Source organism: Glycine max, chromosome 1, assembly GCF_000004515.6.
Source record: "Glycine max cultivar Williams 82 chromosome 1, Glycine_max_v4.0, whole genome shotgun sequence".
Classification (NCBI taxonomy): Eukaryota; Viridiplantae; Streptophyta; class Magnoliopsida; order Fabales; family Fabaceae; genus Glycine; species Glycine max.
This window is the reverse complement of record NC_016088.4, coordinates 4337283-4351882: the sequence shown is the minus strand read 5'-3', so window position 1 is coordinate 4351882 and position 14600 is coordinate 4337283. Positions and strand designations below refer to the sequence as shown.

General features: G+C 30.7%; 2 protein-coding genes across 2 annotated transcripts; both read right to left on the bottom strand.

Moving 5' to 3' along the window:
- Positions 1 to 823: 823 nt before the first annotated feature.
- LOC100789977 (tetratricopeptide repeat protein 38) lies at positions 824 to 6797 on the bottom strand. Its single transcript, XM_003517713.4, has 14 exons — positions 6528 to 6797; positions 6272 to 6424; positions 6057 to 6155; positions 4542 to 4643; positions 3758 to 3901; positions 3278 to 3372; positions 3073 to 3202; positions 2883 to 2987; positions 2260 to 2366; positions 2126 to 2177; positions 1825 to 1914; positions 1654 to 1738; positions 1507 to 1571; positions 824 to 1399 (listed from the first exon to the last, which is right to left on the bottom strand). The coding sequence occupies exons 1-14, from the start codon at positions 6618 to 6620 to the stop codon at positions 1310 to 1312; spliced, it is 1410 nt and encodes a 469-aa protein (XP_003517761.1). The 5' UTR covers positions 6621 to 6797; the 3' UTR covers positions 824 to 1309.
- Positions 6798 to 12551: 5754 nt separating this feature from the next.
- LOC547576 (glutathione S-transferase GST 5) lies at positions 12552 to 14097 on the bottom strand. The gene is made up of 2 exons (NM_001251698.1): positions 13742 to 14097; positions 12552 to 13090 (listed from the first exon to the last, which is right to left on the bottom strand). Exons 1-2 carry the CDS (start codon positions 14060 to 14062, stop codon positions 12707 to 12709), a joined length of 705 nt encoding a protein of 234 aa, NP_001238627.1. The 5' UTR covers positions 14063 to 14097; the 3' UTR covers positions 12552 to 12706.
- Positions 14098 to 14600: the final 503 nt, after the last annotated feature.

Sequence of the window (14600 nt, the reverse complement as noted above, 5' to 3'; positions counted from 1 at the left end):
ATAATAATAGTAGGAAGAATGACTTACTAGTTTTTTTTAACAGTGACTTGCCACTAAAGCATACAAAACATTTTCCGTTCAGAACTAAGGTATGTTATTATAACATCATGATGCACGGTGCTGTTTGAAAATCTTGAAGTAGCTCTTCGTTACGTATAGTCTTTATTGCATTATTACATTATTACATTGTACGAAACTGTACAAAATACTTGCCATAATGTACTTCATAATTTTACCATTAAAGTCGATGCCCATCTATCCATAATTAATATAAAAGATAAATGTTAACAACACACTTTCTAATGGAGAATTTTTTTATATATAAAATAACAATTTTTGTAAATTTTATATTTTTTTACAATTTTATAATTTATAATTAATTTTAATATATCTGTTTGTTAGAACTTAGACCTGTTTGTAATTTGCCGATTTCCAAAATACTTCTGAAAGTAACATTTCGAAATAGCCAAGTTACTTTAGTTTATAAAATTAAAACACAATTCATGGGAGTTCAGGGTACATATGCAATCGTCTTCAAGTTATTGGGAAGACAAAATAGTTGCAACGGAAATATCAAGTTTAATTATTATATATAAATGACAATTTTTGTTCACATGCTTTTAAATAAAACAAATTTAGTTTTAATCCTTTTTTTTCCTAGTGTAATGTTCACTACAAACAGTATCAATGCTTATAAAATGTAATATAAAATATGTTTCTTTTATGAATTTAAAAAACTAAAACTTAAAAAGTTTTATACATAAAAAGAAAAGTATATTTGAACCGTTAATTTACAAAAAAATAAAATGGTTTAAAACAAAAATAGGTGATTAAGTATATATTTGATTTAATTTTATTTAGAAAATTAAAAGAAAGAAACAATTATTTACTAAACATGCACTCAATTCTCTTTTTTTATTTTTACCTCTCATACACTTGAAAATGATGAGTCCTAGCTAGTAGCTTCTTCCTCCACCATCGCGTTGCAAACGGCGTTAGCGATGGAGCTTGCTTTCCGGTGTGTTGCGGCGGATAAGGACGACCGGCGGGAGGTGGTGGAGGAGCTGAAGCGGCTGCGGAACAGAACCATTACGGCGGCGAAGGAGTGAGTTTTTTTTAAAAGCTTTTAGTCTATATAATATAATGGTGAAGGGGAGGTTCTATATTGGTGAAGTTGGTTAAAAAGTCTTGCAAGAAAGAAGCTTTTTTGATGAGGGCATCAACGTTAAAATGATTATTTTACCCAATGAAAGATTGGGTTTTGCAATGGTAAAATGTACACACATGATTTGATTATATGATTATTCCCTTAATTGAAGTAACGACTCTCCAAAGCCGTGGCCTTCTCGTTCGCAATTCTTTCTTCTTCTTCTTTGTTAGCTAGTTTGTATGCCCTCTCCTGAAAAGATATGAATCAATAATAATTGTAATTAGTAACAAGTTAACTCCGGTTGATTATTCTTTAAAACTATAATTAAATTGCTTTGAGAACAAAGCACCACGTACTAGTAGACGCCACAAGTAGGGGACGCCATCTCTCTTCTTGATTTGCTTCTCTAACACTTCAATTGCTGTGATTAAATTCATTTTTCATTGTAAGAGTTAGAGATGATTCGTGGGTTTGAATGTTATGATAAAAGTTCGAGATTTTACCCTTCAACGGTTTTCCAGTATTCAGCAACATGTTATACCAAACTTCATTGAATACGTCGACTTGTTCATCAGATGCCCCAATGATCTTTCACACAATGTAATTGATTTTCTAAGTTCCAAAATCAACAAAAATGAGGCCGCATTACATAAAAATGGTTTGATTAGTACAACCTTGTAATCAGTGGCATCAAAATTTGGATCAAGTAGTTCCAGTCCACGATTGTCGTCATCTCTTCCATAAGCGTAGAGTGCTTCTGCAAGCTGAGTTAAAACAAGGGAAATGGAGGGAAGAGTTTTAAAGCAGTTATATATTGCTGGGAAATAATCTGTTTGAAGTACCAGGTTAAGATTGCATGTGACACGGCTAATTCCTTGTGTTAAAATGAGTGCAACAAATATATCTGAACTATGAACTAGACATACTATCTAAAGAGATTTTCATATATTCATGGAACCAGCTATTGAAGCATACCATCATTCCTCTCTGCATTCGTTGTTGCTTCTTTTTAGTCATCCTCAAAAGCCTACAGTAAGACAACATGAATACATCACAATTCATGCAAACATTGGATCTCAATTGCATTTTGCAAAATATAACACTTCCACCTGTTTTTTAAGCCCTTTAGAAGATCTTCTGCTTTAGAAATTTCTCCGGTCTTTGCCAAAGTCCACACTATCAATACATCAAAGTGCCATTCCATATACCAGTTTTCCTGACAATTTAATATACATCCATGAAATGCACAAGCATAAGAAAGTTTTTCCAACATGATACTTAAGCAAGTGCTCAAAAGTCAAAAGTTGTATCAAAATCAGCACTAAGAAACACATAAAGTACATTTATTTTTAAGAAAAATAATTCAAACTCATGTTTTACGTGTAATGTACATTTCATCTTGAAAATATAAATTTATGGACTTAAAAATAGTTTTATGTTGTTAAATATGTATATTTTTTCTGTTTGGTAAAATTTGTACCTTGCATTCAATTTTCACCTTTTCCTTTTATTTTTTGGTAAAAATTGTGAACTGGCAGCATTGCCAGTTTAATTTAATGTCCAATCTGGTTTAAGATTTTAATACATAGGAAGAGAACACAGATAAGTGTCAACCTGACCAATGTGTACCAGAATTCAAGACTCAGATCAATATTCCAGTTGCATATTGAAGTGTCATACAATATTACCATTTCGTTGATTCATATAGCATGTAGGGTGTATCTTAACCTACTTGATTAGTTAGGCATTCTGATAGAATCTTGAGACGATCACCAACAATATCCAATTCACCACGTACATACAACTGCAAAAGCAGAGCCGCGGCATTTAAGTAAACCTGCATTCAGAGGGATTAGAACTGGTTACAAAAGTAAGAAAGTGAGAAAATTACTGGTAAAGACAAAGCTTATGAAATCACATACGTCTGCACTCATAGAATCATTTCTTTCTAGCTCCTTCCATATATAATTGTCATATATCTCTAGCACTCTTTGTCTCGGAGCATTACCTTCTAAGTAACAAAGTGCTACATGCCACCAATTGTGTGTCAACCTGAAAGAATGAAAATTCTGTAGCTGACTAATGGAAAGCTAGACAAAGCCATGGTTAAATGAATCAAATGCTTACATAAAAGATGAAGAAGAACCCCATGATGATGAACATTCTTCCATGAACTTAACAGCTTCTCTAAAACAGCACTTATACTGAAGGACATGGCATAACTGCAGAACAAAATTCAATTATTACACTAATTATTTAGGTCATCATTTATGAAAAATTATTGTTACAACCAATTTCTGAAATTTGACAGAATAGTGTTTCATAACTTGTGACTTCATTATGCCTAAAACTAAAGCTTGAGATAATCCCCTTATCAATGGTTAATTGCTTGATTTTTCCGCAAACCTATTACTGCTTTCCTTTTTTAGACTCATAAGAAATACAGGGAACTTCTAAGACGTTAAGTGGTATTGCAATGTATGCAAAAAGAACAGGTGGAGGTTTATTCAAAATCTTAATTGTTAACTAAACAACTTGAAAGATAGTAATAAGTACTACTCTAAGGTAGAGTGAATATTCCCATATTTAACAATTACATTGACCTACAGCATGCTGTGACCAGCAGTCTTGCTTATTGATTTCAAATCCCCTTTTGGCAGCTTCCTCAGCTTCCTCCATCCGTCCAAGCTCCAACAAAGGAAAAGCAAGCATGCCATATATATAATTTTCTCCTTCATTGTGAGGCAGAATCTGTAAAACTTTAAAGTATAAGGTACTCACTTTTCATCAATAATAAGAAGCAAGCTACTCAAACAGCCATTTAATAGACAAATAATATAAAGTTGCTTCATGTTTGGATGGCAAAAATTAGTGATCAGGATAGGATAAGAGTGGATTCTGATTTAAGCATATAATATGATGTTCCTGATTCTGGTGTTTGGCCCAACATGACACATTTTCCCCTTGAAAAAATGTCAAATCAATAGAGAATTTTGGGTTAAGAACTAGGGTGATTATATATTCCCATGGCTAACAAATTTAGGCTGGAAGAGCTTCTGCCTTCTAACTCCCAATGTCATCTTAACTTTTTTAGGTAACCCAAACAAAGGAAGCAAAACTAATGGAAGTAAATTCATAGTAACACTCAACTTTTCTACACTCCAATTTAGTGGGCTTGAGATTTACAAACAATTTACTCCTCCACTATATAAATAAAAGAAAAATCTATTATATTAACATTTTGGCAACTTCTTAAACAATATACTGATATACAAGATACAGAAATATTTTAGTAATAAAACTGTACCTTGTTATAGGCCAAGAAAACATTTATTTGTAGAAATCAATTATAGCAGAAATCAAACAGAAATGTTCTCAAATTAGAAGGAACCTGCTGAATAAGAGATAAAGAAAGACCAGGCAGACCCATGTAGAAGCATAAGACTTGTGCTCTCTTTAGAGAAAGCAGATCTCTTGGGAACTCCTTTAGAAGCTTCAAAACAGAAACAAGTTGCATTAATCAAGAGAAATTGAGTAAAAATCAGATGAATCCCAATGCATGGTACAGGCATTACAATTGGCCAAACATGTCTGTAGTCTGAAGTAAGCTCCCCTCTTCAGATAGAACTTTCTAAGTAACAATATGCAAAAGATCATCTAACCTTGTTCAAAATTCAGTTTCCACACATCAGAATAACAAAGGATCAAAGTGTCCTGTACTCCTGTTAAAACAACAACCTCCTTATCCCAATAGGTGAAGTTGGTTCATGGATCACTTGATGTCATTCTGCTTCGTTAAAGACATCAAATTTTCTAAAACCAACATTTAATTTGTATTCCCTTAACTTTTACCTTCTAGGATATACTTTTGGTTCAGGGTTCTTTCTTATTCTCTAGTATACACATTATGCAGTTGATACCAAAACATTCATCAGCTGTCACCACTAACTTTGTAACTAGTAAGAACTCGGAATTATTTTTAACATTGCATCTACAGCATGAACCAATGTTGGCATTTGCATGAAAATAATTAACAAGTCGGCTAGAGTTGAAAGAACAAGAAAAAATCAATAAGGAGGACAGCATAATTAAAGATGCAGGCAAAACCTGAGATTCTATATGAACATTTGTTTATAGATCTTTCATTTGAATGTACAAAATAAGTCTATTGGAGCTTCAATTATGTTTCGGAGCCTTTTTGTAAAGAAGCTACCAGAAAACTAATCTGGACTAGTAGGTACCTATCGGATCCTAGCCTAATGGCACCCACACGATCAACTATCCAATGCCCTAGGGGGCACACCTCCTATACAAGAACACACTAAGGGTGAGGGATACTGCATCAGATATGAGATACCCTAGGCATTTTACTTTTCTACCTACATACTATCCCCCATTTAATTCTAGAATTAACTTGAGTGTCAGAGTATCTTTATAAGCACATAAGCTGTCTCAGACTGATGGATAGCCATTGCCAACCAAAGTAAGGCAGTCTCACACTACCTCCTTAGGTACAGGTAGGAACACCATCCCATAGTAATGCTCATCAACATAATTTTACTTTCAGCAATTTACATATCAATCTTAAGTTAACAAAGAACGAATTTTACACGCAGAGGATGAAAATATACGGAGATCCATTTTAATAGATAAACAAGAAGCAAAACAATGTACACAGTGAAACTATATTCTTGAATATAGAGTAAATACTTGTACTTATCTTGGTCCTGAAAGATATGAGTGTCATCAGTTTAATTAATCATCCAAAAATAAATAAATACACTAGAATTCAAATGACAAACTTTGACATCAACTAAGTTTTCCAATTTTATCTTTCTAAATCAAATTGGCCCTCAAACTGATGAGACTTGAATAATACTGAAAGGGACCTACTGAAGCCACTCACCTTAGAATGCAATTCAACAGCTACATCATCGTCTCTATCTTCAGATAGCATATAACTGATGGCATCGAAAACTAGTTTCTCGTACAAGGTGGCATGTTCCTGTAACAACAGAATTCCAATCATGCATCAAAGGGATTTTATTTTGTATTTTGTTTTTGTATCTGATGGATAGAGTCAGAGAAACAAAACAAAAAGAGAAGCAAATGAGAGGGTACAAGGTGGGACTTAGCGGCATGAAGACAAGTGAGAGCACGAGAAGAACCAGAGGAGTAAAGGAAATGTGCTGCCAAGATGTTGGCCAAGACACAGTGTTTGTCATGTGCCACTGCTTCCAGAATCACAGACCTCTCTCTACCATAGATGAGAACCTTCACACCCCCATTTGAGTATTGGTATCAAGGAGTTTCAACAAAGACAAAAAAATCAAAATCAAAAGTCAGAGAGAGAGAGACATGATGTGAAATGTGGTACCTGATGGTAGTAGGAGTTGATGGCTGAAACGCAGGCCTGAGAAGAAGTTGCAACCTGGTATCCCCATCTGTCCTCCAATTTCACACCTTCCATCGTTCTTCACACTCCTTTCGTCTCTGTCTAATTTCTCAAGTCGAAGTCATTGGTTATGGTTTTCGGGTTTAACTAGGTAAATGATAAAGAAGAGCAACATGGGAAACCGACACAAGTACGAAGTAGATCTTATCTAACAACTAACAAGAACAAGGTATTATTAACACGTGTAATTCCAAGTTAGTATCCACGATAAAAGTTGCTGGCAAAAGTACCAACAGGGTGTAGTTTTTTTTAAAAATTTACCATTTGGATAGATTTTAAATTAATATCCCGTTTAGTAAGCGTGACATAAGTTATGATTTCTCAACAAGTTATGATTTGTGAATTCAACGTCGTAATATTTCATATCATTTTTATTTTTTATTTTATTAAAATATTAAACTCGTAAAATTTTATATGACTTTAATTTTTTTAATACGAAAGTTGTATCAGTTTTTTATTCCGACTTTAAAGTTGTGAAATAAATTATATTTTTTTATATTAAAGTCGTAAATTCTATCATGATTTTAAAGTAGTATTTAAAAAAAATTGAAGTAGTATAAAATTTCACGACTTTAATGTTTTTTTAAGAAAAATAGAAGTCAAGTGTTATGATTTTCAATTTAGAAATTGTCACATTGATTATGATTTATCTCTAGATGGATATTAATTTAAAATTTGTCCTCAAATGGTAATTTTTTTAAAAAAATTACATCTATTGGTAATTCGTTCCTGAAAGATGAAAATTTAAATTTTAGTCTCTAAAAGTGAAAAAGTGTGATAAATTCATTCATTTGTTAACTTTCGTTATGAGTTATTATTAATGAAAGAGCATATGTGATACAAAAAGTTACACAAATGATTATCAATATGGCTGTTGAATAGATTGAACCAAAAGGTCACTAAGTTTTCATTAGACTAATTTGTCCGACTCTAAATTTCGTTTAATTTAAGGGTAAAATATAATTTAATTTTTATATTTTCCCTCATTTGTAATTGAAAAATATTTAATGATTGATACACTGTTATAATATTTATTTTAACACATTGGTAGAATGTTTATTTTTAAAATTTTATTGTGACAATATTAGGTAGTGACAAAATCAAGTTTGATTTTATTTTTTTTATAAGGATTAACTTAATGGTTGTGATTTTTGCTTGGGTTTATATTTTGGGTAAGGTATTGTCAAATTAAAAATTTCATAGCAATAAAAAGATTATGCTTATTATTATGTTTATTTAACTTATGTTTGTTTTCCTATTTTTTAAGTGTTTTACACATTCAATGACACAAATGACTGTTTATCCTAAAAAAATAAAATTATTTTAGTATGTCACATAATTTAAAGTTGTTTAAGATGGAGAGAATTGTTTATGAGTTACTTAATTTTATATTAAATATGAGAGAAATTTTTTTGTAAATGAAACACTTGTTAGTAGAAACTTTTAGGAAAGAAAATTAATTGAATTGTTTAAAAATAAAGTAACATCAATTGAGTTTGCTTATATAAGTATCATTGAAGATACATGTTATGTGTTATTATCGTTTTCAGTAAAATTTCTTTTTTAATTATATTTTTTATTCACATAACTCATGTGTTATTTAAATTTTTAAAATATAATTCCACCAGAATTGATGTGTGTATTGCAATTAAACATTATTTACACATATATTTTACAATTAATCATGGTTGTTGATAGATTTTGTTGAAAGATGTAAATTTCACTTTTATGATCTCTATCATTTGAAGCTTACTCTTTTTTTTATTGTTGCAACATACGGTTGATACTTGATATAAACAAATTTGCACCGGATTCCTCATCCTTAGATATGATAGCGGGGCCTTTTCTTTTTACACCCTGTAAAAGTTATCCTACACTCTCTTCTCATCTAAAATTTCATATGATTCCCAAAACACTATGCATTGCTTATTCTTGATCTTATGTTTCATAATTATTTTTAAATGTATTACAGATTAAGCATTCTTAAAGTATGATATTTCGGTTATGGAATAAGTGTTCCGAAAGAACTACATCTACTGGGAGGTATTCTGGAATACTTTCATAAATATTTTAAATCTATTACGAAATATGCATCCCAAAAGTATGATATTTTGGTTACAAAATATGTGCTTTAGAAGAACTATACATATTCGTAAAGTGTTATGAAATATCTTTTTTTGTAATTATTTTTTAATTTATTATAAAGTAGGCATTCCAAAAGTATGATATTTTGCTTATGAAAAAGGTGTTTTGGAAGAGCAACACCATCCATAAAGTGTTCCCAAATATCTCTTTCGTAACACATTTAAAATACCATTACGGAATATGAATCCAAGAATACATTTAGAGTGTGTTTGGATGGAGAAATTTAAAATTCTGAGAAATTTTAAATTTTAAGAATTTCAAATACTTCAATTGAAATTTTTTTATTTTCAAATTTTGTGTTTGGATGAAAAAAGTTAAAATTATGAGAGTGAAAAAATGAATGAAAAAAAAGAAAAGATATTATTAGTGTGCTAGTTATACGTGTTCCTCTACGTTCTCAGGTCCGATCGATGTTCCACAATCTCAGACGGTATTTTTTGAAGAAGACGGTAAGAAGAGAATTTCAATTTCTCACCTTTTAGAAGAAAATTGAAATTTCAGATTTTTAGTTATTTAAAATTCTATTTTAAAATTCCAAAATTTTAAATTTTTCAAAGAAAAACATTCAAACAATGAATTATAGATTACAGAAATTCAAATTCTCTGATAAATTACTTTCCTCGGTTAAAATTTTCTATCCAAACATACTCTTATATTTATTGAATTATGTATTTGGTAACTAACAAAGAAAAACACATGAAAATTTTTACAGACATACAAGTAATGTTAGTTTAGGGGTTTTGAAAATATTAAAAGAAAAAGGAGGTACAAGGTGAGTTTTAAGTGTGCAGGAAGAAAGACCTTGACACCGGAGTATGATAGCTCAAAGTGAGCTTGGACCAAATAAAAGATATTAAAAAAATTCAAACTATGACCAAAAAATTCAAACTAGTTCTACTCTGCCTGGACCAAAAAATTCAAAAAAAAAAAAAAAAACTATGACCAGCCTACCACACACTACACATGAGATATTGAGATTGGCACAATCAAGTACTTCAGCTGGGTGCACATATTTTCTAATAGTATTTTGAAAGTGGAGGACCCAAGAAGACTAGTGTCATTTTCAAATATTTTCTGTTTGGTTTCACTTTGTACGATTTTATTTTATCAACATCAAGCTTATTCATGTTTTATTATACTTATTTTGTATGGATTTTCATATTAGTATCGGTGCTGATATAACTTTACACAATTCTTAAGGAGTGTTAATTTTGATAAATGATATTTTTAATATTGATATTGATCATAAATAAAAGAAAAACCACAGGGCCAGCCTACTACCTACTTTAGCATGATAATATCGAAATCATGCAGTCCATAAATTAATGCAACTACGACTATTTATCCCAAGTTCTTAAATTAATTTTTTTAATCATAAACACTTTTGTTACTTTAATGGAATTTTTCATGAAGTTTCATCATTTAAATTGGTTATGAAACTAATTATCGATAAGCATAATGTATGATGTGGGGGTGGGGTCAATTCCTTTTCTTTAATTATTTAAATAAGTAGCTTCAAACAAATAATGACTTCCATAAAAAAATTGGTTGGCTTAACATATAAAACTAAAATTCATTTTCATTTCAAACAAAAAAAAAAAAGAAAATTTCCTATTTCAAACTATAAAAAATTCTATAGTCCACAGAATATTAATTATTTTAAAAAAAAATAATGCAATAATTACTTTTTTTTTAAAAAGAAATCGTTGGATAGTATAATAATCACTAAACATATCGTTGAGTACTCTTCACGTCATTCTCAGGTGCATAGTATAATAACAGTCTCAGTATCCAAAAAAAGAAAATAAAATGAAAATGAGGTTTATTGTGCGTATGGACATGGCTCCCGATACTAGAAGCAATCTCGCTTGATTGGTCCTCTGGATTTCTTGTCCCATTCAAGAACCACATCTGACTTGGACTAAGCAAAAACCGAAAGAATGAATCTGCAATTTAATAGAAAATATGCCATGCAAACCATTTGGATTTTTCCTGTTTTGGCATTATAATTGGATTCATTACGGGGAAAATTCGTTTGAGTAATCGAAAATAAATATTTTAATCTTTCATTTTTTTTTATTTTATCAACTATACATAATTTATTTTATTTAGTGGGATAAAATTGTAATTATTATAAATTCTTTTTTATTATACTAACTGTGTTTACACTTTCAACTAGGAGAATAATGAGATTAATTTAGAAAATTATTTGGATTAGTAAGAATGCATTTAGAATGTAAGTTAAAATATTTTAACTTTTTAAAAAATATAATCATTTATGAACTTGAAACAGAAAAATCTTCGATTATATTCACACTAGAAAACTATCTGAAACATATAATTTCACAAATAAAGATATATCGTTGAAGAAATTGAAACATAAATTCTTCGATAATCAGAAAATATGTGAAATAAATATCTTCAAAAATAAAGATATATTATCGATGAAATTGAAAAGGAAATTCTTCGATTGCGTTCACAATAAAAAAAAATTGTGAAGAAGTAAATGTATAATTGTTAGTGTAATCAAAATGTAGTATGAAATGAAAAAAAACTAGCTAAGATTTTGGAGAAAAAATAGAAATGGTAAAGAGTTTAGAGTTTGATCCACCAATCCACATATGATGTGTAAACAATGATATTTGTGTACCTTAGTCACTAAATTGATTAAAAGAAAATGAATGATAGAAAAGTTAAACTTCGTTAATACATTGTTCCTAGAATTGGTAGCCTGTTCCCATGCAGCATGATGATGTAAATGGAACTTGTGTAAATGTTTTTCTCCCTATTAAAAAAATGCCTACCAACATGTTTATTTATAGTTTTTCGATTCAACGGTTGAATTAGAAGGATTATACATGTGTATAACTTATTCAGATAGACTATCTAAGATGTTGACAACTTTCCTTATTTCATTTGTTGAAAATCGTCGATAACTATTTTTAAGTGCGCGATCAAAAGCTACACGTCTTCAATACATTTTTGTTTGTGTCTTTGAATGATTTGTTCTAAAAAATTCTTTTCACATATCAAAATCACCAAACACTTAGAAACTTTTTATATGTTTTATTAGACAAATCTCTTTATTAACTCTCACGTTTTGATTATCCCGAAATGAGCGATACACTTTCTATAAACTTATTTCTCTCTATTAACTTTCACATTTCCATCAAGATGAGCATTGCACCTCCATCAAACTTCTTTTTGATTGTTCAATCGAAATGAACATTCCACCTTTGATAAACTTTCTTTCGAATTGGTAATTAAATCATCATCCATTATTGCAATTGAATGACTTCCAAATCTCACTAAACAAAATATATGCACTTGATTCTAATGTCAATACTTAATCATAACATCAACTTACAAAAATTTGCTTTTGATATAATCAAAATATATTTCTCTTTGAACCATCAATTGAAAACAATATTTTCACATAAATTAAATAAGTCATTTTTAAACATGACATAAAATCTCCACACTTATAAAATTTTACTCACAATTCCAATACAATACTGATGATGACTTTTTTTATTAGTAGGAATTCCAGATAAATATCAAGGATTTTACATTGCTAAATCATCTTAAGTAGACTCTTTATTCAATGTTGATGACTTTGAAACTTTGAATTGAACTGTGTACCCTTTGCAAATATGTTGAATTTGCTTAATTTCAGACATTACAGCTCAAAATGCATGACTCTTACTTTATTATCATAGTAACATTTATTTTGTATTTTTATTTTTTTTATTCATAGGAATAATCGAAGATCATATCAAGTCAAAAGATTTATAATAACTCAAAATTTTTCAACTAACTTACTTAAACTTTCTTAATATTTTACATTTTAAATTTAAAATAACTTTTAAATAAATAAAGTTGCAACAACATAGCCTGAGATAAAAACAACTTGGACAACAATTTTGAAAATACTCTCGCAATTAATTTGATTCCATTTACTTTGCAGCTGCAGCTGCTGCAGCAGTCCATTTTAGCTGAAGAATCTTGGCAAACTCAACAAGCTTATCAGTCTCTGGAAGAATGCCCTTCACAGCAGGATCAGCAGCAAACGTTTCAGCCCATTGGGTCAAACCAGGGTGCTTCTTTTCATCAAGCAATTTTCTTCCACTCATCTCCTCTATGACTCTCATCCAACTCAAGAAGCTCCCAAAACCAATGTCAATGAATCCAATGCTATCTCCTCCGAAATAGGCCTTCCCTTCACTGTACTTGTTGAACACTTCTTCCAACCTCTCAAGCCCTTCTTCTGCTTGCTCAAAGTGTGGCTTCTTTGCCTCATCATCTTCAGCCACTAGAACACTTCTCAAGGACGTAAACCACTACTCCCAGTAGAAAAAAACACACAAAAAATAATTAGATAAATAACTTTATTAATTGTATATAATAAAAGAACAAATGATGCATGCACCAACCCGAGGCCAGAAAAGTTATTAAGCAGTTCAGGATTATCACACCATTTACATGTGTATTATCCCAACTAATATCTACATAACCCATTTAAGTTTTATAGTTTACCTAAAAGAATTAACAACGTAGTGTCACGGGTGAAGATTAGTGAGGATTATAACGTTTTTAGTTCGAAGGCTCAAAAGTATCTTCAACAAGAAAAATTGAAAAAGTATCTTGTTTGGTTTTCAGTTGAGCCTAATTGTAAAGAGTTTTGTCACAATTTTGCCTTGAAACTTAATTTGAAACTTAAGTAAAAGGAGAGTCGCTTTTATAAACTTAATTTGTAAAATAAGATTCATCTAAACTTAAGTTTACAAGCTTTAATAAAACATAATTTATAATATTGATTAAAGATATTAATTTTTATAATAATTATCTTAAATAAAAGTCATGTGATTAATGATTTCTAATTGATTCACATTGTAAACCTTTTTTCCATTGTTAGAAATTAAACTCTTCATATAAATTATTTGTGACATTAGTTAGTAGGAATAAGAATAACATAAAACCAAAAGGAGTACCTTCTCATCAATGTAGGCAAACCAAAATCGAGCATTAGCACGATCATAAGCATTTTGTGGAAGGATGGAGGGAACATTAGTCCAAGCCTCATCAATGTACTCAACTATGATTGCAGATTCACAAATGACTTTATCTCCATGGAAGAAAACTGGGATTTTCTTGTGCACAGGGTTGGACTTAAGAAGCAGGTCACTTTTGGGATTCAAGGTCTCTTCAACAACCTCATATTCTAGACCCTTGAGGTTAAGGGCAATCTGCACCCTCAGGGCAAATGGGCTGAACCAGCCTCCCAAAAGCTTCAAGTCTTCGCTTTTAGACATCACAATAAGAAGTTTTACAAGGGGGCAAAGTTGTGTTTGTTTTGTTGGGGCTATATTTGCTATGGAACGAGGCTTTTATGTATGTGAAGGGAAGGAAGGTGTGAGATGATAACATTTTTGTGGTATGCAGCATGCCAGCTACTAACAATCAATTCGAAAAGTTGGACGGTGGACATAACTGCGTTTGGGACACAATAAATCAGAATGTTATTACAAATTGGGAGGGCTAACTCTATTGTCTATTCATTAAGCAGGCCAGAGTTGATGTGAGGTTCACATTTTCCCGAACCTCAATATTATTACAAAAACCAGAATATAAATCACCACTAATTTGAATAAATCTATTTTCTGATTCGTAATATTTGAATTTGAGTCTTACTCAACATAAATTAAACTTCTTATGTTTTGACTAATAAACATTGATTGACATGTGGTACTTTTGGCTAATGAGTTTGAGATTTCATGTACTAATAAACTAGCTAGCAAGTGTACCTATAGGTAAAAAAAATATTCTTACATGTAATTTTGGTTCTCTATT

What these genes read in the sequence shown, in the direction of transcription:
- LOC100789977 (XM_003517713.4), bottom strand. Translation starts at nt 6,620, where the DNA reads ATGGAAGGTGTGAAATTGGAGGACAGATGGGGATACCAGGTTGCAACT. An exon ending in CTGTTGAATTGCATTCTAAG is followed by an intron (nt 4,644 to 6,056) that starts GTGAGTGGCTTC and finishes TCTGTTTTGAAG; the next exon opens with CTTCTAAAGGAGTTCCCAAG. An exon ending in CTTTATCTCTTATTCAGCAG is followed by an intron (nt 3,902 to 4,541) that starts GTTCCTTCTAAT and finishes AAAGTTTTACAG; the next exon opens with ATTCTGCCTCACAATGAAGG.
- LOC547576 (NM_001251698.1), bottom strand. Translation starts at nt 14,062, where the DNA reads ATGTCTAAAAGCGAAGACTTGAAGCTTTTGGGAGGCTGGTTCAGCCCA. An exon ending in TTGCCTACATTGATGAGAAG is followed by an intron (nt 13,091 to 13,741) that starts GTACTCCTTTTG and finishes TACTGGGAGTAG; the next exon opens with TGGTTTACGTCCTTGAGAAG.